General features: G+C 39.8%; 1 protein-coding gene across 1 annotated transcript in view; it reads left to right on the top strand.

Moving 5' to 3' along the window:
* Positions 1–16,041: 16,041 nt before the first annotated feature.
* Positions 16,042–27,703, top strand: part of LOC119773978 — a 48,358-nt gene continuing 36,696 nt past the window's right edge. Inside the window, exon 1 of the mRNA XM_038271222.1 lies at positions 16,042–16,095. Coding sequence (XP_038127150.1) covers positions 16,056–16,095 — 40 coding nt within the window. The 5' untranslated portion in view covers positions 16,042–16,055. The remainder of the gene's footprint in view (positions 16,096–27,703) is intronic.

Genomic DNA, 27,703 nt, shown 5'->3' with positions numbered 1-27,703 from the left:
CAAGCACAGCTGGAAGAGCAGAGTTTGTCAGAGTTCAGCGAGCAGTACCGGACCATTCCGGATTACTTTTACCCCACCCCCCCACTGCTGCCATCTGTGGTCATTCAGAATGAGCATCGCTGCACGCCACGACCAAATGGTACGCAGCAGCACAGCTGATACTGCTTAGCAGATTACAGCAAAATGATGCATTTTAAACATCTGACAGATGACCTGCTAACATTTTTATTTGTTCTAGTGGCGTTAACGAATACTCACGCCGATGAGTCTTCATGTTTACTTCATCGAAGATCTATGTTTAACTCATCATGATAAAAAGGAGCGTCAATGAAATAATTTTGCCATCGTCATCGTTGATGTAACACTGCCTCCTCGGTCAATCCAGTAGGAGGGATCAAAGCTCCTTTTGGTTGTTTTTTCCCCTAATTATTTGCTCCTCCTACAGTATCTTATTCTCAGTGCTCTCCACCTCTGGTTAGAACAGAAGAAGCCTCTTGGGTGAGAGAACAAAAGTCTTCTAGAAAACTTCCAGTTGCCTTAACATGAACTTTTTCAAGCTTGACCATGACCTGGATGACTGAGAATCTTCACAGATAAGAAGTTAAAGAAAAACTTAGCTTTTCTTCCTTCCTTGTTTACGTTCTCTGAATGTTATACAGTTTTTTGGAATGTAAATCTGGAGCAGATCAGTAATGAATGGAGGAGCCATCCCATTCATCATGCAAACACAAACAATAAAATCAATGCTAAAAGGAACAGGGAGCCAATGGAGAGAATTGGTGTAATGTGTTGATGTTTTCTGATGTTCTTAAAAGAGGAGCAGCTGCTCTTTTGAACTAACTCCAGACTGGAGAGAGATTGTTGGCTAAAGCCTGAATAAAGTGCATTACAGTTTTCCAGACAGCTAGGATTAAGAGTGTAAAATCGACTGAAAGAGGTTAAAAGATTTTACTTTAGATAAGAGACAGATATGTTAAAATAAACATTCTGAAATTCCCTTTATTTATTTGTCCAGTTTAAATTTGTTCTTTATGGTGACATCAAGGCTGGTTACTTTGAAACACACAAAATCCTTGAAAGGTCACAACTCAGAGATGGCACTGCCAAACACCATCACCTCTGTCTTGCTGTCATTAAGTTGCAGAAAATTCTTTGATAACCAAGCCTTGATGTCACCCAGACAGTCGAGTCCAAGGCCTCGGTTTGTTTATGTGTTGACGATCGTCTCCCTCTAGTGGTCAGGAGCAATTTCTTTATGCAGTGCTAGTTGGCAGATTTTCTTAACTTGCAAATAGTTTTTTTCTTTTTGCAACAGTTTTCATCAGTCATGCATGTGTGGCACCCGAGAGGTGCGATCATCTTAAAAGAAAATAATTAAAAAGACTGCGGCGATTGTGAGCAGAGCCCTAAAAGGTTTAATGAATAAAAGTTCAATAAAAGTCCAATAAAAAGAATAAAAAAATAGGTTAAAAGGAAAGATAAAAATACAGACGGAGAGGAGCAGCAGAGTCAATGGGCCAGTCTGTTAAAAAGGAGCGCACTTGGCGGGTACAATGGAGGGCCCCGTCCACCCCAGCGCTGGATCCTCGTTCCGGCACGCTGCGCGTGTGGGCCTCTCCAGCATAGCTGGCCTTCGCGAGGTCACCTCCAACACGCGCCTCTCGCCAGCGTGCCACGTCCACCCCAGCGCTGGATCCTCGTTCCGGCACGCTGCGCGTGTGGGCCTCTCCAGCATAGCTGGCCTTCGCGAGGTCACCTCCAACACGCGCCTCTCGCCAGCGTGCCACGTCCACCCCAGCGCTGGATCCTCGTTCCGGCACGCTGCGCGTGTGGGCCTCTCCAGCATAGCTGGCCTTCGCGAGGTCACCTCCAACACGCGCCTCTCGCCAGCGTGCCACGTCCACCCCAGCGCTGGATCCTCGTTCCGGCACGCTGCACGTGTGGGCCTCTCCAGCATAGCTGGCCTTCGCGAGGTCACCTCCAACACGCGCCTCTCGCCAGCGTGCCACGTCCACCCCAGCGCTGGATCCTCGTTCCGGCACGCTGCGCGTGTGGGCCTCTCCAGCATAACTGGCATTAGCGAGGTCACCTCCAACACGCGCCTCTCGCCAGCGTGCCTCTGCGCCTCGCTCCATGACGGTTCTCTTCGCCTCGCTCCGGTGCGCGTCCCTGCACCTCGCTCCGGTGCGCGTCTCTGCACCTCGCTCCGGTGGCCTCCGGCCGTCAGCTCCCAAGCCCCTCCCGCTGCCTCTCTCTCACCCGTTCCGTCCGGCTCCCTCCATGATCGGCCTTTCATGTCCGGTGTGTCTCTGTCTTCCCATGTCCAGGACCTCTCTCCAATCCAAACAGCTGCCTTTTTAATCAGTGTCCCTGATGGGGAACACCTGTGCCGCTGCTGTGGGCGTGTCCAGGTGTGAGTGGTAATGTGGCCTCCAAACAAAATCCGAAAAAAACATGCAACACACAAAATTGAAAAACAAACAAACAAGTTCAAAAATAAAGAAAATCCAAAACCAGAAAACATGCAATAAACTTAACAAAAAGGCCACATTACCACACATGTCTGGCAAATTTTCCTGTTTGCGAGTCTTATTGTTTTGTGTTTGCAGGTCGTTTTACCTAACACTGTATGCCTCGGCCACCATAGACACAGAATGCTGGTGAAATAATTTAGATAAAGTAAAGTAGCAGAGGCTATAGGAGCTCAGAGACAATGGTTAAATAATAATAATAATGCAAGTTTATTGATCCCCCACTGGAGAAATTTACCTCTGCATTTAACCCATCCCCTTGGGGAGCAGTGGGCTTCCAATGTGCGGCACCCGGGGAGCAGTGTGGGGTTCAGGGACCCAGAGTGGAGGCTGTGTGGAATGAACCGGGTACTTGAAATCTTCTCAGAGCACAGAGCGCTGCTCTAACCACTAGGCCAACACTCCCCCTAACAAAATATAAGTGGAGCTGAACTGCAATCTACAAAAAAAAACTGTTAACAAAATGAAAAACATAAATACAGATCTGAGAAATAAATCCAAATGAAGAAAAAAAGGAGCACAGGAAAAAAAAAAGAAAGAATTCAATATGAAGTCAAAACCTGACGGAATATAATAAATCAAGAAAATACTGAAAAATGCAAATAGAGGAAATTCAAAACTCAAACACCTGGAAATTAGTGATGGGTACCAGGTATGAAAAGGGCCCCGGGGCCACGCCAGTCACCTTGTAGGCAGACAAGCTTTAGCATTGATCCTCTTGTCTATGTTTTTGTTAAGTTCCCATCAAATTTTTAGAGAGAGTCCATCTCAATCAACATTGTACTGTCCAGTTCCCCCGTAAGAAGGACACACAATGAGGGGACTGATGGAAGGAGCTAAAATTTGCTCACATATGTTCACCTCTCCTGTCTAACTGACGAGCAGTGATCAGTTAGCCTCTCCGTGCTGCAAACTCCTCCTGCAGGTATAGGAGCTCAGAGGGCCGCTCCTCTGTTTCCCAACCGAACATGAGTCCATCTGCTGGAGGAAAGTTTCTTTACACTGAAACTGTTGCATTAAAATAAATCCCTCCTTGATGTCATACAGTTGCTTTCCTTTTCCACTGTGGGTGGCTCTGCTTTCTTCGGATTTAATTTCATAATAAAACAAAATGTAAACAGTTTGTTTATGTTAGGTATGTATCATAAATAATAAATATGCTGTACATAACAAACTACATAAACCATTACATTCTCTGATATAATGAGTTTCTTTCATGTTAACAGCTTTTAACAATGTGAACTCAATCTGTAAATTAAAATGTTTATCAGAGTAAAACTGGACTTTTAACATTTTATGCAGATCGGCTGCTCTATGTGGGTCTGGTTCTTTCCATCCTGATCATCATACTAGCAGCAGCTGCACTGATTTTTTTCAAGAAAAGAAGCTTTGGTCCACAGAAAGGTCAGTCACAAGACAGACTCTGCTTTGTCTCCATAACTATTACAAAACAGCCTGCCTCAAGCAGAATTCCAGTTTTTGTGAATAATTCACCAACAGAATGGATATTTACAGCTTGTAGCTGTGCTCTTAGTACCCATTGACTGGACAGTCATGGTCATAAGAGCAACAAATATGTCAGAGAGGAAATGAAGTCATGGGTCGTTCTCTTTGCACTGTGTAACAATTTATGAATGAGACACGGCTAAGCTGGAAAAAGTTGCTCCAGATAGATGAAAGCTAAATGAAACTTTCTGTATTGCAGAAAAACTTTGCTTTCTACTGATAGAGTTGCAGGATCATCATGTGGGGAAATCTTTCAGAAGTTCATGGTGCAGCGGGGGAAACATCCTGAAAACACAAAGCTACAGAAAAGGTGTTTAGATCAGAGACGAGTCATGAGTCTAAATGGCACAAAGTACGATTCTATAATTAAGTAGAATCTGTGAAACAGAAAACTCTGAAACAGAAACCTCTCATCAAATCTGCATTTTTATCTGCAGAAATGATTAAAAATTTAGTCTACAGATGTGAAAAACTTAATCCTAAAATTTATGTTTTTTTTTTAAATATCGCTTTGAATCAATCTTCTTCTTTTCCCGTTTCTCCAGTGAAAACAGAGTTTGCTGATAACGCAATGGTGAGTCTGAGTCACTGTAAAAGCATCTCTATCAAACACCTGTTGGTTCTAATCAGTCAGTTTGTGAAAACTGAACCTGATTCAGCATCAACTCCTCCTTCTGCAGGTCGACATAGTTTATGAGGAGATCAGAGACCAGGACAGAGAAAACAAACCACCTCCTGAGGAATTAGCTTCAGTTTACACTATATTGCCAAAAGTATTTGCTCACCTGCCTTGACTCACATATGAGCTTAAGTGACATCCCGTTCCTAATCCATAGGGTTCAATATGACGTCGGTCCACCCTTTGCAGCTAGAACAGCTTCAACTCTTCTGGGAAGGCTGTCCACAAGGTTTAGGAGTGTGTTTATGGGAATTTTTGACCATTCTTCCAGAAGCGCATTTGTGAGGTCGCACACTGATGTTGGACGAGAAGGCCTGGCTCTCAGTCTCCGCTCTAATTCATCCCAAAGGTGTTCTATCGGGTTGAGGTCAGGACTCTGTGCAGGCCAGTCAAGTTCATCCACACCAGACTCTGTCATCCATGTCTTTATGGACCTTGCTTTGTGCACTGGTGCACAGTCATGTTGGAAGAGGAAGGGGCCAGCTCCAAACTGTTCCCACAAAGTTGGGAGCATGGAATTGTCCAAAATGTCTTGGTATGCTGAAGCATTCAGAGTTCCTTTCACTGGAACTAAGGGGCCAAGCCCAGCTCCTGAAAAACAACCCCACACCATAATCCCCCCTCCACCAAACTTTACACTTGGCACAATGCAGTCAGACAAGTACCGTTCTCCTGGCAACCGCCAAACCCAGACCCGTCCATCAGATTGCCAGATGGAGAAGCGCGATTCGTCACTCCAGAGAACGCGTCTCCACTGCTCTAGAGTCCAGTGGCGGCGTGCTTTACACCACCGCATCCGACGCTTTGCATTGCACTTGGTGATGTATGGCTTGGATGCAGCTGCTCGACCATGGAAACCCATTCCATGAAGCTCTCTGCGCACTGTTCTTGAGCTAATCTGAAGGCCACATGAAGTTTGGAGGTCTGTAGTGATTGACTCTGCAGAAAGTTGGCGACCTCTTCGCACTATGCGCGTCAGCATCCGCTGACCCCGCTCCGTCAGTTTACGTGGCCTACCACTTCGTGGCTGAGTTGCTGTCGTTCCCAAACACTTCCATTTTCTTATAATACAGCTGACAGTTGACTGTGGAATATTTAGGAGCAAGGAAATTTCACGACTGGATTTGTTGCACAGGTGGCATCCTATCACAGTTCCACGCTGGAATTCACTGAGCTCCTGAGAGCGACCCATTCTTTCACAAATGTTTGTAAAAACAGTCTGCATGCCTAGGTGCTTGAATTTATACACCTGTGGCCATGGAAGTGATTGGAACACCTGATTCCAATAATTTGGATGGGTGAGCAAATACTTTTGGCAATATAGTTTATGTTTATGCCAAACCCTGCAACCCAAACTCAGCTGAAAGCAACGATATATACAGCCTCGCCAGCGGCCCTCAGAGCAAAGTAAGTGAGACTCTGGACCGCCATTGTAATATGTTGATAATATGCACTCTGACTGAACAAATTTGTGATTCCCTGCTCAGTTTGTCCATTCAGTCTGAGTTAACGATTAAATGGCAAAATTAATGCATTTAGCTCTGAGATCTAAGATCATAAAATAATTGAAACAAGGAGCGTTATATTTTAGGAGCAAAAAATGACACTTCTGCAATAATTATATGTGGATAAGACTAGCAGACAATACTGCTTGTGGTTAAAATTTTATGATGATTTCTATATAATTAAAGTACATAAACATGTTACTGAAACACACAATTTTATGATAAAGTATCTATTTCTTACATCAGAATATACACAACTCAAAAAAATTAAAGGAACACTTTGTAATCAGAGTATAGCATCAAGTTTAATTAACTTGATGGTAGAGGAATGGTTTTACAGGTGAGGCCACTGACATTTTTTCCCCCAGTTTTTTCACCAGTTTTGCATTTGGCTAGGGTCACTTTCACTACTGTTAGCATGAGGCGCTACCTGGACCCTACAGAGGTTGCACAAGGCAGTCCAACTCCTCCAGGATGGCACATCAATACGTGCCATTGCCAGAAGGTTTGCTGTGTCTCCCAGCACAATCTCAAGAGCATGGAGGAGATTCCAGGAGACAGGCAGTTACTCCTTGAGAGCCGGACAGGGCCGTAGAAGGTCTTCAACCCATCAGCAGGACAGGTATCTGCTCCTTTGTGCAAGGAGGATCAGGAGGAGCACTGCCAGGGCCCTACAAAATGACCTCCAGCAGGCCACTGGTGTGAATGTCTCTGACCAAATAATCAAAAACAGAATTCACGAGGATGGCACGAGGGCCCCACGTCCTCTAGTGGGTCCTGACAGCCCGGCACCGTGGAGCTCGATTGGCATTTGCCACAGAACACCGGAATTGGCAAGTCGGCCACTGGTTCCCTGTGCTTTTCACGGATGAGAGCAGGTTCACCCTGAGCAGATGTGACAGACGTGAAAGGGTCTGGAGAAGCCGTAGAGAACGTTATGCTGCCTGTAAAATCGTTCAGAATGACTGGTTTGGTGGTGGGTCAGTGATGGTCTGGGGAGGCATATCCATGGAGGGACGCACAGACCGATACAGGCTAGACAATGGCACCCTGACTGCCATTAGGTATCGGGATGAAATCCTTGCACTCATTGTCAGACCCTATGCTGGTGCAGTGGGTCCTGGGTTCCTCCTGGTGCACGACAATGCCCGGCCTCATGTGGCGTGAGTATGCAGGCAGTTCCTGGAGGATGAAGGAATTGATACCACTGATTGGCCCCCAGGCTCGCCTGACCTAAATCCAATAGAACACCTCTGGGACATTATGTTTCGATCCATCCAACGCTGCCAGGTTGCACCTCAGACTGTCCAGGAGCTCAGTGATGCCCTGGTCCAGATCTGGGAGGAGATACCCCAGGACGCCACCCGTCGTCTCATTATGAGCATGCTCCGCCGTTGTCAGGCATGCATACTGTACACGCACGTGGAGGCCATACAAATTACTGAATGCAATTTTGAGTCCATATCAGGATAAATAAACAGCCGGATTTTTATCCCTATTGAGATATGATGTGTTTTCAAAGTGTTCCTTTAATTTTTTTTGAGCAGTGTATTTAACCATGTCAAAAATATTATTTATACATGAAAAACAGAAAACCAACATTATTGGTATGGGGCCATTTTAACACAAAGAGTAGGGAGGGTCAGTTTAAACTTCTCCAAAAAAAAATTATATTTAGAGACCAAAGATAAACAAAGACAGAAACTCGACAAGGAAATTTCAAGCTTATTTGTCTCTTTCCCACTGTGTACAGAATAAATTGAAAAGTTATTACTAAATGTGCGCCTCACTAAAAGGATCAAATAACTCAATTGTGTTGATGATTCACATCATAATCCAAATGTAGGATTATTTTAAAAGATTCTTTAACATTATTTTACGGAACAAGCAGTACCCCCTTAAACCAGAGGGTGGCAGCAGTGTCTATTAACAGCTTCAGCATCAGACACAAAAAAGCTCAGATGTACTATACTGAAGTCAGAAACAGGCTAGGTCTGGATCTGCTGAAACAGGAAAGCACAGACTGAATAAAGAAGGTGAGAGCAGAACAAACACCAGAGGCTGCAGACACACAATGGGCCTTATTTAGAAACCTATTAAAGGTTTTTAAGGAAATTATTACCAAAGTTTCGCCTCATGCTGAGAAACAATTAATAAAAAACATTTTATTGATCCAGATCATGCAAAGTTTTAGCTATAGGTGTAAATATGTATATGGGGCAAAATTCACTGCTTACTGGAAGTTTTGCCTCTGAGTGCTTTCGTACTTTTGTGTTTTTTGTCAAAGCTATTGTTCTTAGGCCGGATTTGCTGACAGTCAAAATAAATTATGTTCACATGAACAGACTCTCTTTTCATCATATCAGTGCCTCCCCTGTGGCCACAATGGCCCCAATAACCCCAAACCAAGTGTTTTAAATAGAGATTCACAAACTGCGCCCACAGTGGATAACGATAAATATCGTTATCCAGACTATTGCATAAATGACTCCATACACAGAAACACATCGCTACTCTAGTTCTGAATGTTGGTTTTACAAATATTTCATATCTTTTCAAATTATAATTATTTAGCCTTTGTTGAAATCTCTTCTGCACATTACTTTATGAACCTTTCACATAGCTTGATATATCACTTTTGAGATCATTAAAATATTTAACTGTATAAACTTCCCCTCTTTTTTTCCAGGTGGAGGTTGATGAGGTAGATTACGCTGAAGTGCATTTGGTGGGTGATACCGGCTCCTCAAACAGCGCCCCCTGTGGCCGTGCAGATGGTGTCACCTACTCTGAGCTTCAGATAGCTGCGCGCTCTACCATCAACGACTAACCTCCTCTGTATTGAACTGTTACTTTACAGCAGTAGCTTTGCTGCTTGTGTTCTGCAGATAAACCCAAATATTTAGTCAACTTTGCACAACAGTTGTGTAAATGTTTTTATTGGGTTTTCTGATCTAAATTAACTTATTGGAGCAAACAGTAAATGTCAGGCAAGTTAATATAATATTGACTAATCAATAGTGGTGTAACTGAAACCTGTCCTTTTTTTGTTCTTGAAGTAGTTGCAATTAATGCATTAAAACATAAGCTAATTTACAAGAGGTAAAAGAAACTGTGCTGAACATGTGGGAATGTTGATCCTGTAAAGCTGAGGATAGATGCTAACATGCAAGCATCTACATAGCATGACTTGTTTACTCTGTATAAACTCTGAGATGTTTGTATAAAGAAATTATTTAATGTTTTAGAAACTTTTAGATATAAATTTGCACAATTGTATTTTAGGTATTGCTATGTTTCCTAATATTCATTTTACTTTTTGTTATACCAAGCCATTTTCTTGCAAATTTAGCACAGATTTTTGAATGGATTTTGAAGCTTTTAAAGGCTACAGAATGAAAATATTGGGCAATAAGTTACAAAAATTAAATGCAAAGGTTGACAACATTCTCCTTATAAAAGTACAGTAAAGAATTCATAATTTATTTACACTTTTATTAGTATAAAATTTCAACATTATCTAGCTGCAAAAAGGCCAGTAGGATTACTCATGGGATGCTCTGTGCACAAAAGCTCACCAGCAGATGTGAAATCTAAACACTGATAGCACTTTTAGGAAAGTGTTTTGATGTCCAGGACATCTAAAATGCCCAGATGTTAAATAAGGCCCAACAAATTCCCCTCTGACCCCTATGTGGGCGGAGTCAGAACCACTCCCATCTGGTCCCCGATTCACTGTCCCTAAATGAGGACAAATAGACACAGAATGCTTTTATATATGTTGTTTTTATGAGTCTTAATCAGTCAGTGTGTCATGATTTTATTCAAAGATCTGACCCACATGCAGAAAACCAAACAGATAGACCAGGGGAAGGTTTAACAAGTTTATTGAGAACTGGTAGGGATGGTTCCAGTGCTGCTCTAAACACTGGCGAACTGGGACTGAAAAGTGAAGGGGAAGATCCTGTAGTTAGTTCAGGCACAGTGAGAAATTTGAGCTTCAATTTGCAAAAGGGAATTAAGGCAACAGGACTCACGTTTCCAGAAAAGATGTCGTTCTCTGAATCCACTTGATGTGTGTTATTCCAGTAATAGACTTGCTCGTTGGAGGGTGGACATGGTTTACCCAGGTTGAGGTGTTTCCTTGAGGAACGGCGGAGCTGACTGCCACTTTCCATTTACAATGGTACTTGAACGGTTTCTTGTGGAGATGAATCCCCTGCTCAGTGTGAAGCCCAAACAATCCTTGGGAAAAAGTTGATCCAAACCACCTGTTTGAATCCTCAGCTGAGTTTGACTCTCAAACAATCCTTTGGGGGAAAGTAGATCCACACCTCCAGTTTGAATCCCCATCTCAGTTTGAAGCCCAGATGATCCTTCCAGGGGGAGAAGGTCAAAAACATCCAGTTCGCAGGATGACTTCCTGCCGAGAGGCAAAGACAAAAACAACAAGGTTAGGCTCAGGTTGACAAAAACTCAGTTTGACTCAGCAAAACTCAGCTTGGTTAGAATACCCAAAACTGGCAAATACTCACAAGGTAGTGGTAGTCAGCAGCTTAAGAGTCCTCTGGTAATGAGGCAACCATCCGCAGGTGTGTGAGAGGGCCAACGAGAACCAGGCGCCACCTGGTGGTGGAGGGAAAACACACAAAAACACAACCCACACAAACTGGCCATTGACCATGACAGTTAATAAAGACTCTGAAATTTAAAAGGGTTTAATATTATTGATTTATTGTTTGACCTTAACTATAAACATTTAGGTTGATAAAGCTACAGAAATTATTTCTTATAGAATTCCAAAACATCTACCAATCTTGTAAAAAAACATAATTTTCACTACTTAAAACTGACTTAGTATTACATGGTCTACAATACTCTGACCTTATCTTTCCAACAGAATGAGTTGAACTTAGCAAATTGTTTTCTCCATGTTTTATGATATGAATTATGAATCCCCACAGCTAAGTCTGCAGGTAACCCTGCTTTGAGCTGAATTTCTGAAGAAAAAAAAACGTTTTTAATCTTTGCAGATCAGTCAACTTCAACTTGTATATCCAGAGCAGAATAGACAGCGTTTGTGGTGAACTGGCATCCTGTTTCAGTCACATAGTTTCTGCTTCTTGTTGATTGTATCTCATTGATAATTAGCTCGTTTGTGTGCTTGGAATTAAAGGAAAGTGTTTCTGGGTTTTTATAGATTATAGCTTTCATTAAACTATTGTAAGTTTTGAAACCAGATATCAAATCTGGACTCTACTCCTGTGTCCAACCCACATAAGGCAATGCTTAGCAATGCAAAGGTTTCAGAAAGCTCTGAGGTTTTTTTTTACAGTGCGGACAGAACGAGGAGGTTTATACCCACAGTTGGTTCCTTCGCTAAAACCTAAGACCTTAAACGGTGTTGACTTCAGCTAAGGGTATGAAAATAGAGGTCTGTGCGTGCATATGTTAGATGGCCTGACTGATTTCATCATTACCAACTCTACAAAAACTAGAGCTGCTTTCAGTCAGTGTCTAATGATGGACTCCCCCTGCTGAACAGGCTTGAAAATTGGAATCGACCTTCAGTCAAAAGTAAATATTTATGTCTTTATGAGATTACGAGTTTATTACATCTGGACCCATGTCCCCATCCTTCCAGAACCCCCATCCCCATGGCTGTAAGGAAGGAAGAATCGGTCTTACCTGGCCAGCGTGTACTAAATAGAAATTAACTCAAAGATTTATATGTGGCTAATCATCCCCTGCCAAGCGTAAGAAATCCTTTATTATGTTGGGATTTTATGTTCAATGCCCACCCAGGTAGGATGCCATATTAATGTTGTGGATTTCTATTTTATGAAATTCCCAGCCAGCTGGGGATTTATATTTCTGATACTTTAAGATGTTTATTGCCCTCCCCAGTAGGTGTGATAAAGATCTTATTTATTCAGATATTATTTCGGCTGTTATATATTGTTTATGAACACACGCCCTACTAACTGTTTGTTAGAACAATAAATGAAAGAGTAATTTGAGCACTAATCATGGTCAAACAGTTATTTCTGCACATACATTGAATAAATTCCCCACAACTTCTGTTCAAAATATGAGTTTATTAACAAAAATCATTCAGCTCCAAGTCAAACATATTTCAGTTTAACACTTTCAACTAAGACTAGTAAAACTCAACTAAACTAAACTACTATGCACAAAGAGGAAGGGAAACATGGTTAAAAACCATATTACAGTTTAAGATGGATTTTGAGTTTGAAAACCAGTTTATCTGGAAGAATTTTGGATATGATCAAATTAGCTTTCAATAATATAGATAAAATTTAAATGTTTTTGGACCAATTCACAATGCAAATTCATGAGGTGAATAAAAAATTATTTGGCCAAATAATGTTTTATTAAATTATTTGCTTAATCAGGAACTGGTAACATTTAGTTAAATGATTATTTACCCTGTTCTATCCTCCACTAAATGACTCTTGGTCATACTTGGTAATGGAATGTAATGAGTATCTGAGGAACACATGAACACTAATGTTATATCAGTGTTTAAATAAAGCTTGTCCAACCTTCAACAACAGCTCAAAACATGTTACTATAGCATACCATGCAGTCCATACTGTTAGCTTTGTCTTTACTCATCAGTAAACACATGAAATGATCAACATCATCAAAAGACATTGTTTGTTCTGTCCCTATTTGTGCCAGACCTGCAAACGTTTTTGTCCATTTGGAAAATTGAGTTTCCATCCAGCAGATTAGCAGACAGGCTAAACAGCAAGGCAGGCTCTCTTTGTCTCTGGCTCACAATAGTGGTCCTTCTCATAGTCTCATTTTCTGGCTCTATAAGTTCTGAAACTCAAGAGAAATGTGTTGCAAAAGGTCTATTTTGCAGCAGTTTGGTTCTGAAAGGTCACAATGATGACTTATCCTTGATAATTCTTGAGATCTGGGTCTTTTGGGCCCGGATCTTCGTTTTTGCAGGAGAACCTTCCAAAGTGGACCCCAGCTTAATGGGTAAGAAAAAAGAAAAAAAGGGAATGTTCTTTGTGTGTTCTGTGGTTTTCTCTGTCCTCAGACAGAGGGGCTGGCAAGTCACACCTCTGTGGGAGATTCTGTGGAGGAGTTGGCTGAAAAGGGGTGGGTGGGGAGATCTTACAGCTATACAAATAAAGCAGCCCTGCTAGCTTTCCTAAAATGTTTGTCTTGTGTTTAAACAGATCCTGCAAGTGGAAAGAATTTGCCAGAGGTCAATAATTGGATAAACTACCCCCTTAAACAGGCCCTAATCCACCTACTAGATCAGGATTACTGCATATCCAGGATGACCTTAACAAACTTAGTGTGTCCACCGTGGCCTGTACAGTGAGTCAGATAGGATTTGACAGAGTTGTGCATTCCTGGAATGCCTAGCGGATACCAGGTATGCGGTGGTAGGATCCCTAATCAATTTGCAGTTGCTAGATGCCCAGCAAGAATTCCTGCAGAGCAGTTTCCCATTGCGGCTGGAGCACCATGCATGTATGAACAGTAGCTGGGATCCTCCCTGACTTGGGGATCTGCCTTTGGCTCTGAGCCATTTTCAAAGGAAGATCAATGCAGTGCTCAGCAGCTATTTAGAGAGAGGTTTCCAGACATATCTCTTCTTTTTGGAGAAGTTGGTAACAATGACTAAAGGGCTGGTTATACTCTTGCAGCAGTGTGTCGCAGTCAGCTTGACGCAGACATTTTTGATTTATGCTCAGTATTGAAGCGTGGCCTGCGCTTTATGCTGTGGGTCTAGATACGGCCGAGGCGATGAGGAAGTGGGGGCGAGTTTGTCTGACTATGGAGGGACATGAGGGCGAAAAAGAGTGGGTATCCAGATGGAAAAAGGGTCTTAGCGTTCTTGCGCACCTCGTTCTTCTAGCTGGTCCAACTTAATAAGTTATTTTCCACAGTTGCGGTCATAAAAACAAAACAAGCCGGCCTCCTGTCTGCAGTCACCTTTAATTTGCGATAGGTGCAGCAGCGTGTCTGCAGACGGGGTTGGGACGGCTTTTTGTTCACTGCGACACCTACGCAGACGACATAGTTTCGAAGTTTAAATCAGCCTCAAAGCGTGTTTCAGGAGGCACTGTTCTACCTCACAGGCGTTACTGAAAGACATGTGAGATAAATGTAATTGTTGAATGGTGACTAATGAAGGTGAAGCTTGGTAAAAATGGCATCCAAACATCCAAAATACAAGTGTAACTATTCAAAAACGGCATTTACTTGTAGTAACTGCTCTGAATTTTCTGAAGAACTGATACTTGTTTAAAAGCACAAGGTTAAAAAAAATTTTCCGGATTCCTTTTTAACTTGTATTATGGAAGTATTGTGTGGAGTAAAACAAAAATTGACCACTGAGAGTTGATATCCAAGGAAGAAAAGTTTTTATTTTGCTCTGCAGAGGAGAACAACATGACCAACTGAATGCAGCTCTCAGTGTTGATCTGAGGCTGCAACATCCCCACCTCTGCATAAAAAGGGGGACTTCAAACACATTAACATTTCCCGAGAGAAACACTTTAGCTCTTCAAAGGACAGAGATGACAATTGTTTCCCATTCACACCAGGACGTGAGAATCTTGACATGTTTATTTTATGTTTCCCCCTTATCTAGCCTAGGGGGGAAACTTCCTTTCCTTTCATCTCAGCAAGGCTTCTAAGTATTCACTTTTATTGAGGAAAAGAGAAAAAACAGACTTTAACATCACTTACAAACAGGCCAAGGAAAAATAACCATTCCACAATTGTAAATAGTGCTTTACGCTTAAACATTAGATGCTGAATCACGAAACTCAATTTTTTTTAGAATTTAGAAAAAGCAACAAAAACGTTAATATTGGACTGTATAAAAAAAAAAAAAACATTAGTTATTACGCCAACAGACATATTATGGCAGCAACAAATTGTCCAGTGCAGGCAGTGCCTCAGAGAATGCAGCCAACTCATGGATGCTGCCATCTAAGTCCACAGCACGACACTACGGGCAGAGGCTGTTGTTCCACTCCACAAGCAAACCGCAGCAGGTTGCAAACATGGTCTCATCTACTGGACCTGAAGATTGAAAGACGGATAAAGAAGCTGAATTTGCTGACAAGTTGTAAGCAGAGCATTGACAGATAGGTAATATGCAGGGGATTGCCAGCACACAGAATACTTCTGCAGATAATGTACCACAAAGGTAATAGAAAGGACAGAGTAAGTTTTAGCAAAAACTAAAAGGTTTCTTCCATCACCTCAAAATCAATACAAGTTGTTAAATAAGATGATTTAAAATAAGTGCAGACAAGTCCTCTGCAGTTGTGCAACTTTCTTATAACTCAAGATGTAAAAGAATAGTCTGTGTTGGCAGGCAGATCCTAATTCATGTTGATTGAAAATGGTGAAGTTTTGATTTGTTTATTTCTTATAAAGTGGCCAAAATAATTGGTAGCATCAGAAATATAAAGATAGATATAAAAACAGAGAAATAGATTCTGTAACTTAGAAAATGAAGATGCTAATAAAAGTTTCTGTGTCTTTAAATGATTAATTTGTGTGGAATAAACCATCTCAAAGCAGAATCAGTTTCTTTCTATGATGTCTCTCTGTGTTCATGCAGCAGCAGCTTCATTTTTTATTGAGTCCAGTTTCATCCTCTGATGAAGGAAGCAAACCGGTTCATCTGATTAGGTTTCATTGTTCTTAAAAGGCTTCAGTATAGAAGACCTCTAGTGGTCAGAGGAGGAACTCCATCCTTCAGAGAAGTTCCTGGTTTATCAGTGAAAGAGGAAGAGAAGCAGAGTTAGAAACCATGAGCAGCTCAGGATGAAGGTCTGTTATACTTTGATCTGCATCCTCTTCCTCAGTGAGTACATTATTTTATTTCTATCAGTTTATTTTCTCTCAGTCCTTCATCGTTTTTAATTTTCACAGTTTATCAGGGTTTTTGTTTTGTTCAACAGTTTTAATCTGAACTGTGACACTTCCTCCTGATGTCTACTACATTCTGGTTATCTATCTAAGATACGCTGACATTTTACATCTCAGGATTTACACTCTTGTCATTTTAACACAAAAACCTAAGAAAATTAATTTTATTAAAATAAAACAACTCATTTGTAGTTATTACCCATATACGTCTTAGCCTGTTTTTTTTTTTTTAGAGAAATGTCCGTTTCCTTCAGTTCAAATCTTTAAAACAAAAAGCTACAAAACATAATTTAATTGGAGGTGATCAGTTGCCTGAACTGGTTTGAGACTCTGTGTTCAATGTAAATTTATTCTAATGCATCCAGGTACATTTATAACTATATTTCAGCTATATTATATTAAACATTGACAGTAACTACTGACTGTTTATCTCCTCAGCAGCTCTGCAGGATGGAGAAACTGTGGAAACCTACAGTGGAAAGGAAGGAGGAAGCATCACAGTTAGATGTGAATTTAAGAACTCTGGAAGCAGGAGGTTCCTCTGTAAAGAAACCTGTGAAGGAGGAAATATTCTGATTGAAACAAATGAGGACAGATTTCAGAGCAGCAGATACAGCATTAGATATGAAAAAAGACAAAAATCTATATATCTGCATGTGAGCATCACAAAGCTCAAAAAGTCAGATTCAGGACGGTACTGGTGTGGCTTATATGAACAGTGATTTAAATCCTGGAAGAAGCCTCAGTTTGTTGATTTTATTCTCTCTGTGACTGAAGGTGAGTTTTTCTGTTTTTAAATTTTTCACTCAGATTTTCAACAGATCTACTTTAAAGACCAACATGTTCAAACTGTGACTCATGAAGACAAACATGGATCATAAAATCAAGAAGAATGTAAATTTTGACCTCAGTTGTTCTGATTCTGTTTTAATCTCCACATCCTCAGATTCTTCAGAACCAAAATGGACTCTGGGACCTTTTATTAGATCAACTTTTCTCCCAGCAGCCTCCACAACAACAACAACAACACAGAGTCTGAGTTCCTCACCTTCTCCATCCTCCTCTGAAACCAGCAGAGTCTCTGAGAAACCAGCTGCAGCTTCAGGTACATTATCTGTTCACGTTTAGATGTTCAGGAGATGATTTGGGTCTGTTAAAGTCCAGCTTTGTTCATCGGTGAGGCTCAGACCTGTTCAAGTTAACAGGGTCAGAGAGTCTAATGTTGAATTAATTTGTATCAGAGCGAATAAAAGCCAATAAAGCATGGAGCATCTGATCAGAGCAGAATGTTCTGAAGGTCTTTGACAGCAGAAGCTGTGTCCTCTGAGTTCAATAGGAGAGAAACCTTCTGTTTTTATCAGCAGCTGATGAAGGTGGAACATTAATGCACATGGCCTGTTTATGAGGAACAGAGCAGCTGATGGGATAAACTAAATCAAGTCTTCTATAAACATCCCTGCAGATCCGTGGCTCTATGTGGGTCTGATTCTTTCCATCCTGATCATCATGTTAGCAGCAGCTCTGCTCATCTTATTCAAGAGGAAGAGCTTCAGACAACAGAAAGGTGAGTTAGAACAAACTCAACTTTGTCACCATTATTTACAGAAAATGAACTGAAAACAACCTTCAATCAATTGACTTTCCCAAAATTCCAGATTTATTAGACATTCCTTAGAAATGAATATAAAAAATGGGCTGAAGAGAAATGAAATGGAAAAATGTTGAATAAAAGCAGGATCTTCATTATCCTGATAACATAAACTTTAAGGGCAGAAATGAGATATTCTTCAAACTCCTATTCTAATTTTTTTCCCTACACTATTGTTGTCTACATGTTATTCTGCTCCAGGTTTGCACAATATAACCTGAAAGTTGATCAGTTAACTCCAGCTGCCTTTTTTGTTTTTATTAGTTCCTGAAAGGGAAGCACACTCGGCTAGTTTCTCAATGGTGAGTCTGAGTCATTATAAAAAATATATCAGATTAGCATCCTTTTTTCAGTTTATTGTAAATGCATGCTTGTGTGACAAAAACTCCTCCTTCTGCAGCCTGACAGCGTGTACCAGAATATTAGAGACCAGCAGAGAGAAAACGAAACACCTACTGCACCATCAGTGTCAGTCTATGCTTATCCCAAACCCTACAACCAAAATGGAGCTGAAAGCGCAGATCTATACAGCCTCTTCAGCAGTCCTCAGAATAAAGTAAGTGAGAATAATATTAATGTTAAATATTTACACTCTGATGGGAGAGTTTTGATTTATTCAGTTTTGTCTATTCAAACTTTTACTATCACCAATAAGGAGCTTATAAGCAGTGAAGTGCTTTATTTTCTGTGCTGTTTGTAAGCAACACATGATTAATGCATTCTAACCCTGCTTAGGACATTCAGCTTATAAATGCAAAATATACTGTAAATGATTAAATTTTTCAGCTATATTTTATTAATTATATCACAAACTTAAATTTACTGCTAGAGCAAATTGATATGCTGAAAAGCGTAATGACCTTCAGTAAATAAATCAATAATATTTATTTCAAATTGCACTAAAAGAACAATTATAAATTACAAATGTAAAAACTAATATATTTCTGTTTCTTCCAGGTTGGGGCTGATGGAGTTCATTTCTCTGAAGTGAATATGTGTCATACTGCCTCGCTCAACAGCGCCCCCTGTGGTCGTGCAGTTCACACCCACTCAGACTGTCAGAGGTCTAGAAACTCTGCCATTTACAACAATGATTTATTTTCTCTTTATTCCAATGTTATTGTACAGAAATAGCCTTACTGAAGATCCTCAGCTTGTGCTCTTCAGATAAAATCAAAATCATAAAAAACTTTATTGCCATGTTGTAGTTTTACACATAGAGGCGAATTTTCTTTGGTGTTGCTAAAGATAGACACACATACAGTAAAACATGGACTTTTTAAAATAAATATGTCAGGTTGGGTGGAGGTTTTGAGGACCCAAATGCAAAGAGGAGTAGGCAAGTATGCGTTTGGATGGTTTAATGATCGTCCAAGGGAAACAAAGGCAAAAATCTAAAATACAAAAATACTGAAAACCAAACAAAACCAATAAACATCAGGAAAAATACTCAAAGGAAGCAAGAGACTAGGAAGCAAATAAACATCTACAACACACAAGAAACCAACTCTGAATGAAGGCTCCGGTGCTCTTTTAGGCCCAGCACTATGATTATAAAGATTAATTTCACCTGTGTAAGCTACCCAAGTTCTCCACAAATATCCTCTATAGTAGAGATGCACAACTCGCACTAACACACACACACACACAGGAACCCTGACAAAATGTGAAGATATGTTACGTGAAATAAACAAGTGAAAGGTGTAGAGCAGGGGTCACCAATTAAAAATCAGCGTGCCCAAATAAAGAAAATCATCAACCAGTAAAGGTCCGGAGACATTTTTAATTATAATCTGTTACTTTAAACAGATTTAAAACTAATCCATGTTATACTTTGAATAAAAAAAAAGATGAAATAAGTAGAGAACAACAATCTTTTATTTTGGTATATAGACAATTTCCTGATTCACCTCTTTTATAAAACACCTGAGCTGAGCGTTTGTGATTTTTCTTTCTTTTTTTTGTCTTAATGAGAGTAAAGGTCAAAGTAAATTTAGAGATAATTTAAAATCCAATGATTAGAAGTCTTTAGGAGAGCAGGATCCAACAAAAAATACACTTGAATATATGGATTAAAAAAAATATATGGGTTTGAGGGACGCCTCTATTCCAAAATAACAAAATAATAGAACTTAAGGATAAAATAACTAAGGAGAGCCAGGGAGGGAAAAGAATAAAAAAGGATGGGTTCAGGAAAGAGTAAAGAGAAGATTGTAAAGGGGCTGAAAAGTTTGTGTCAGATTGATCCGAGTAATTTAAAATACTTGTAGAAGTGGAAGGAAAAGTAGGAAATAGATGGTGTGTGGAAGTAGATCAATGGAGAAATGTTGTGTGCTGGCTAGAAACAAGCACTAGTGCATAAATAGATTAAAAAATATATATATATATATATATAAATAAATAAATGAGCTCCAAATGGCGAGGTGTTGGTATAATACATGCACACAGTAGATACGATGTTGTTATGAAAAATTAAATAAATCGATCTAATGTTGTGTTTGTCTGTCTTTAAAGTTATGTTTGTGGGTCTTTTAAGTTGTTTCATAGCTAAAAAAAAGCTATGAAGTGTAGTTTGGACCATAATTGGGCTTAAGTGAGGGCCGGTGGTCACAGGGGAAAAACAAGAGGCCACGTACAAAAGCACAATAGGTGGTACAATTGTGATAAGGAGGGCCACTTTGCTCGAGAATGTCCAGACCCACGCAGAGTAACCCTCCCTGTCGCCAATATTATGATCAGCACTGAAGCCAGGAGTCATGTGCACCAGCAAAAAGTGCAGTTAATTGTGGACCCAGTGGAGGTCCTGGACATACAGAAAATTTTCTTTTCTTTATTAAACACCTCAGAAAAACCATACTGGCATTTAAACATACAAGGGGTAAAAGTGAAATTTTTATGTGACACCAGAGCTGATAAATCTGTCCTGAGGGATACATTACCTCAAATTAAACCGGGACCAAAATGGATCACAGTAGTCTCTGCTGATGGGAGAATGGTGGTTCAGCGCATTTCTGAAAAACAATTGGTCACTGATGAAGAGGGATTCACGGTGGAAGCTGATTTTGTGTTAAGCCCAGACTGTCCAGTTAATCTATTAGGCAGAAATCTGTTAAGGAAATTGCAATTAGCGCTGGTGCCTACAGACAAAGGGAGGGGAATGAAAACATGTACAGATTTTATGCTACACCAGAATTAGAAACAGCTGACATACATGTTGTACATTCAGGCTCATTCCCAAAAACACTTTACGCCCTGGATCTAACCACCCAGGGGAAAAGATGAACAACAGGAGGGTTATAAAAAATTGTATGTGAATGGGTCACCTTCTAGACCAGCTTCCGGAAAGAATTAGTTGGTTTTGAAATTGTAGATGATCAAAAAACCCTTTACAGTGCTGCCTTAAAATCATCATATTCTGTGGAAGCTGCAGAGATTGTTGCACTAACAAAGGCATGTGAAATGTCAAAAGGCATCAAGTATGAAGGGGCGGTCCTAGGGTTTGAGGGGGCTTTCAGCCCACACCAGTAAAAGCAGACCAGGAAGGAAGAGTCCACAGGGCAGTTTTTCATCTGAGGTGTGACTAGGTGATTGAGCAAATAGGGATCAGGAGTCATTACAATAGTGGATGTGTGTGGAGCATGGGAGATATTAAATGCATTAAAAGAAAAACATGAATAGTTCTAGCAATTAATAGACAGGCAGTTACACTTATATACGATTCAGGAGCCTGTAATACTTGTATTAAAGATAATGTAAATGATAAAAACCATCTAAAATTTTTTTGTAAAATCAGCAAATGGTCAAACATCCTAGGAATGGATGTCAAGGGCATTAGAAATATAAGACCTTCAAACAGGAAAAAGGTTGCAAGGTTGTATGTTTATGTAGTAATATCACCAACTCACCCCATTAATCTGTTAGGGCGAGACTTGATGGAAAATTAGGCATTGCAATTTTCCCCGCGCTGGGGGGAATGAAGACTGTATGAATAATACATGTAATGGCATTGCAACTTAATCCTTCTGTGTTTTATACAACATGCTTATCGTCTCTGCTCCATGTCTATCTGTTCCAACTATGGAAACACCCTTATAAAATTCTGTTCGATGTAAAACCCCAGGTTCAAGATTTAGCATGTGTTAAAATAAATCAGCATTCTTTGCTATCACAATCTGATGAAAATGATTTCAAAGAAAAATTGATGTAGGACTGTTGACAACTGTAGATCTAATTAAAATAGTTCCTAAATTGCAATACAGGCCAAGGATAAAACAATATCTGCTAAAATGTGAAGCAAAGTAAACTATAAACCAGTTATAAAAATTTTATTGGGTACAGAAACAAGTCTGTTGCTTGGGCCATGCTATTTCAGAAAAAGGTAAAAAGCTACAAGTAAAGTGAAAAACTTTAATAGCAAGAGCGCCAGTAACTAAAGAACAAATGTCTTTTTAGAATTGTGCAATTACTGCAGAGCTTAGATTCCATATTATAAGACAAAAAAACTCAGCTTTTCTTAAGCTTTATTTATGACACACCTATAGCTATGTCAGAGACAATTTAATGGACCCCAGAAGCAGAACAGCAATTCACAAAGCTAAAAGCAGAAGTTTTCTCAGCAACTGTCTTGGCTCTACAAAATTATCAAAAACCGTTCATCCAAACAGTTGACAGTAAAGCAAGTTATATGACCTGTTTACAGCCTCATGGTGATAAGCTCAAAACTGTAGTGTCCTTCTCTAAAGGGTTAAAGGGGACCCGTGGAAACAGTAGCTCCCCCATATTCTTATTTTTTATCTTTATTATATTGTGTAGTAGGATATATATATATATATATATATATATATATATATATATATATATAACTGTGACTGGAGCGTGTAACAAAAGTAATTTCCCTCTGGGATTAATAAAGTATTTCTGATTCTGATTGAAAGCAGCAGCTATTTTGAGCCATGGATTTATCATGTCTCAACAGGAGGGATAATGAGTATAGGATTAAATAATTACTTAAAACATTTTTGCAGAGCATGTCTCACATGTTGCAAAGGACATGTAATCTGCCCAAAGCTCCTTTTATTTCCCCACAGGAAGGCCTGAAGCCTGGAGACAGAGTGCTGATTAAAATCATCAAGGGGAAAATTGGGCAGCTCCAAGGTGGGAAGGACCATACATTGTGCAATTAGCAACTCCAACTGCTGTGAAGATCCAGGAGAGAGACACTTGGATCCATCAGAGTCATTGTAAGCTGATTAAAGACTTTCCCTGGCAAAAAGCCCAGTTACCTTCACAGGGACCCCACGACTGAGGTAGGGATCTGTGGTGAAGCCCAGCTACAAAGGGGTAAAGCAATTTAGAGCTTTTCGTCTAAACGCTGTTGAAGAAATCAACCTAACTCAATCCCTTAGAGTCCTGGTTATTGGGTGCTTCCTTGGAGGAACTGGTGAAGATAGGAAAAATAAAGTGGCTCTGCTGCCTCATGGTGACCATGGGACTGGTGTTCTTAGGGATTCAAACTGACCACCTGAAACAAAGGAAAACCAGAATGGTTTTTGATGGATCCACACCAAGTCATCCCTATGGTGCCAATATGTGGTGGCAGCATTCCAATTGCGTTGCTGAGGGTTTGAACAAAACAGACTGTTCACACCTCCGGTGCAAGTCCAGCACCATGGACAAGTTGGTTCACCACGGGATCATGGTGGCAGGTGCTGATGAAGGTAGCTGTACTATTTGTAGGATTGTTATTCATGTTTTTCCTTTTTATTTGTTGCTTAATACCATGCCTACAGTCAACGATTCAAAGAATGATAGGATCCACTCTAATCCATTAGTCAGCTGTAACTTTTGTTCAACTCCGCCAAGATGCTGGTAAAGATACTGATGTTGTGGCAACTGTGTAATCAGTTACAGGGATAATGATCGCTTCCTAGGGAAGGGTCGGGTAGGAATTTTCCTCTATTGGAGAGGTTTTGCCTACTCAAGGGACAGGTTTTTGAAGCTTTTTACATTCTTGATAAATCTTACATTTTTTCTTAAGTTTTACATTTTAATCCTTTTCATATTTTTGCTTTTTTTAAAATTGAACTTTGATTACTGAATTCCCTATCTGCAATCATTTATGATGTGTGTAGTAAAAATCTTTTTAGAAGTGCTACGTGCTGATGTTTATATGCACAACAGGAGGGAAATGTTAGGTGTATTCAATGATGATTATAAAATTAATGTATGTACATATAAACTTTGAAGCAAGGAGATGCTTCACTCTGTCTTATGATTCAGTCAAGAGATCACTCTGCCTTGTGATTCAGTCAGTAGAGCATCCTGTCTTATGACCTGATCAATTGTCCTTTCAGAACAATACTCTGTTTTGTAAACATGTGTTATGTTCTGTTAATAAATAAGACACTGTAAGGAGGGGGGTCGGAGAGAGAGAGTTGGAGTGTTGGGTTTGGCTCTTTCGCCTTCTAAAGAAGCTGGATGAGAATCCCTTTCTGTGTGAACTCAGTCCTTCTTTACGAGCCTACATTTTTTAACCTAACAGAAACATAGATCATCCAAACCATGGATGATCCTAATTTTTCCTGTTACAAAAATCCACAACAAAACGAAATTATTTGTGCAGAAACTGAACATATGCTGGATGATGTTGGGATTTTTTTACTATGTCATATTAAATTAAGCGTTCATTTCCACATGTTAATTGTCACTTCCACAAGACGGGAGGAACAGCGGAGGCTGTAGGCTTTGCTTTGTGCAGGAGGTCTGGAGCGCATCAGGGCAGAGGGGAGACGGAGGATATGGGATTTCGGGGTTAGACACTGTCGTCGGACAACATGCGGTACTTTGTAAATGATTTTAACAGGTTGGGTCCGGATTAGCCAGCAGGTGGGTCCGGATCCAGACCGTGGTCAGCCAATCCGTGACCTCTGGTGTACAGAAATTATAACACAATAGAAAAAATAGTTCAAGTTTCAGCAAAGTCAAAACAAAAAAGGCAAATAAAAATTCACAAATGAAATCATGTTAAATAATTTTTTATTTTAATCAGACATTTATATTATTGGTAAGGAGAAAGCATCAGTGTGGGACCCTGAACCTTGTTTCTGAGCCTAGCTGCTAGCTGAGATTGTCACCATCTCTGCAGAGCTAGTGATATTCTGCACCCTGCTGATGTCCCTAATGGTGGCAGCAGGATGGAGTCGGTGATGAAGGAAAAATGCACCATCACTGTCTTCGTCAGTCTGACCTTATTCAGTTCCATCAAGATCCTCTGCAGATGGAGGTGATGTTCAGCTCCCACTTGAGGATCTGAGCAATGATGACGCCCAGGAAGCAGAGGGACTCAACATGTAAAGCAGCTAGGAACATTTGTGTAAAAGCTTTATTTTAATTGCATTTCATGTTTTTGAACTTTAGAATATAAGCTTAAACAGATGTATTTAAATAATTGCTGTTGCCTCTTTATGTTCAGTTTCCTGTTTTTATACCAATGCTTAGACTTAGACAAACTTTATTGTTATTTTGTATACAGAGAGTTTATATAAAACAAAATTTCGCTGGAAAACATTCAAGTTTGTTGTTGTTTGATTTTACTGTATTAATGTATTAAGTATTGAATCAATTTCTAGAAAAGAATCTAAACGTATTATTTGGGTAAAGAAGGAAGTAAAACTTAAAAAATGTACTTCTCTTAACAGAATGAATGTATGAAACAGAATAAGAGACTCGAGCTTATAAAAAGCCCCCTACTTCTAGAAAGCTAATCTCTCACTTTGTTAATCTTTTCAGTTCATCTCATTCTACTAATCATATAAAAGAGGCTTGGGCTTCTGATACACTAGTCTAAATTTCAGATGAGATGTGGAATTTGAGTCTGTCAAGGATCAAAACCTGTTCCATTAATTCCAGATTGCAACTTATTCAATTCAAGGTTATCCATCGTTTGCACTTTTCTAAAACCAAACTTAATAAGCTGTTTCCTAGTGTCTCTCCTATATGTGACAAATGTAAATCAGACAATAGGACTTTGGGTCATATGTTTTGCTCTTGCCCTAAGCTTATGGACTTTTGGTACAGAATATTTAAATTTTATAGTAACGCTTATGGCAAAGTTCTATATCCGGAAAACCATTTGATAATTCTGGGTTGCTCTAAATTCTCTGTTACTCTTACCATGTCTCTGCAGCAGGCTCTAATGTTTGGTTTGGTGGTTGCAAAACGGGTTATTCTGAGGGAATGGAAATACTCTACACCTCCATGCTTTAAAAAATGGCTCAATGATATGGTGTCCTGTATCTATCTCGAAGAAATGTTACCCAGTCATGAAAGGTTAAAAGACCAGTGGAAAAATACACAAAAGTACTGGAAGGTTAGAATTTATTTACACACATAGGTTACAGAAAAGGAAGTTTATCAAAGCAGAACCATAAATTATTGTTGGTGTATTGGAAATGTGGCTCGTTTGGCAACAGCTTAAAATTTACTAGTTATGTCATCAGATGTCAAAGTTCAGACACCAAATAGAGAGTGGTCTATATAGGACTTTATTCTAAGAACACTTCTAAGAACAGGATGTATATGTTCTAAATTTCATCCACAAGGAACATATACATGTAGGGACTCTTGATTAAACTAATTCATTTGAAGTAGAAGCTCTGAAATTCACAGAAACCTTTCAGCTGCAATCCTATGGATTGGTTGAACAATACTGGTTTTAATGCTGGTTTGGGTGAGGTGGGTGGTTCCTTTATTACTTAAATTGGTATTTTTCCAGTTTCTCATGTTCTTTTTTTAATGTTTCCATTATTTGGGATTGCAACATCAATCATTAGAGCTGTCCTCTGCTGCTTACCAGTGATCTCACCCTATAGTTTTTTTTTTTAGATTGACAGGAATTTTTTTTTTCTGTCAATCTAAAAACTATAAGGCGAGAAAATAGTTTTTAGATTGACAGCAAACAACTTTCCATAAATCTCACTCGCTTTCAAATATAGTTACCAAAAAAATGAACACATCTGGTTTTCAGCAGTATTTCTAAACTGCATACTCATGATTTTCCTGATTAACTACTGACTGTTTATCTTAACAGTAATGCAGGATGGTGAGGCTGTGAGAATCGAAATTGGAATTAAACGAGGAAACATCAAAGCTAAGTATAATTTTAATTTCTCTAGAAACAAGATGTTTGTAAAGAAAAGAAAAACTTGTGAAACCGAGAATAGTCTCAGTAAAACAAACAATAACAGTTCAAAAAGGTAGATGTTCTGTGCACCATGAATTCCTCACACATATAAAACTGTGGTGTACAATAATGACAGAACGGTCAGTGAGTGAGGGTTTCAGAAAACATAATAGCAACTTTATTTCTCACACTGAGCACTAAAGTTCTAATGAAAATGAAAAAGAGAGATCATATCTCTCCTATCCTGGCTTCTCTTCATTGGCTTCCTGTTAAATCAAGAATAGAATTTAAAATCCTCCTTCTCACATATAAAGCCTTAAATGGCCAAGCTCCATCTGATATCAGAGATCTGATTGTTCCTTATGTTCCTAACAGAGCACTTCGCTCTCAATCTGCAGGTTTACTAGTGGTTCCTAGAATTTCTAAAAGTAGAATGGGAGGCAGATCTTTTAGTTATCAGGCTCCTCTCCTGTGGAACCAACTACCAGTTTTAGTCCGTGAGGCAGACACCCTGTCTACTTTTAAGGCTAGGCTTAAAACTTTCATTTTTGATAAAGCTTATAGTTAGGGTGGCTCAGGTTATCCTGAGCTATCTCTATAGTTATGCTGCTATAGGCTTAGACTTTTGGAGGACATAGGGACCCCCATTTCATCATTCTGCTTCATTCTCTCTCTGTTCTCATATTCTGCAGAATCTGTTAGTTCAATCTCTAA

Source organism: Cyprinodon tularosa, unplaced genomic scaffold, assembly GCF_016077235.1.
Source record: "Cyprinodon tularosa strain WSP-4 unplaced genomic scaffold, ASM1607723v1 ctg796, whole genome shotgun sequence".
NCBI lineage: Eukaryota > Metazoa > Chordata > Actinopteri > Cyprinodontiformes > Cyprinodontidae > Cyprinodon > Cyprinodon tularosa.
Note: the sequence above shows the minus strand (reverse complement) of the source record. Positions and strands in the feature narration are given on the sequence as shown.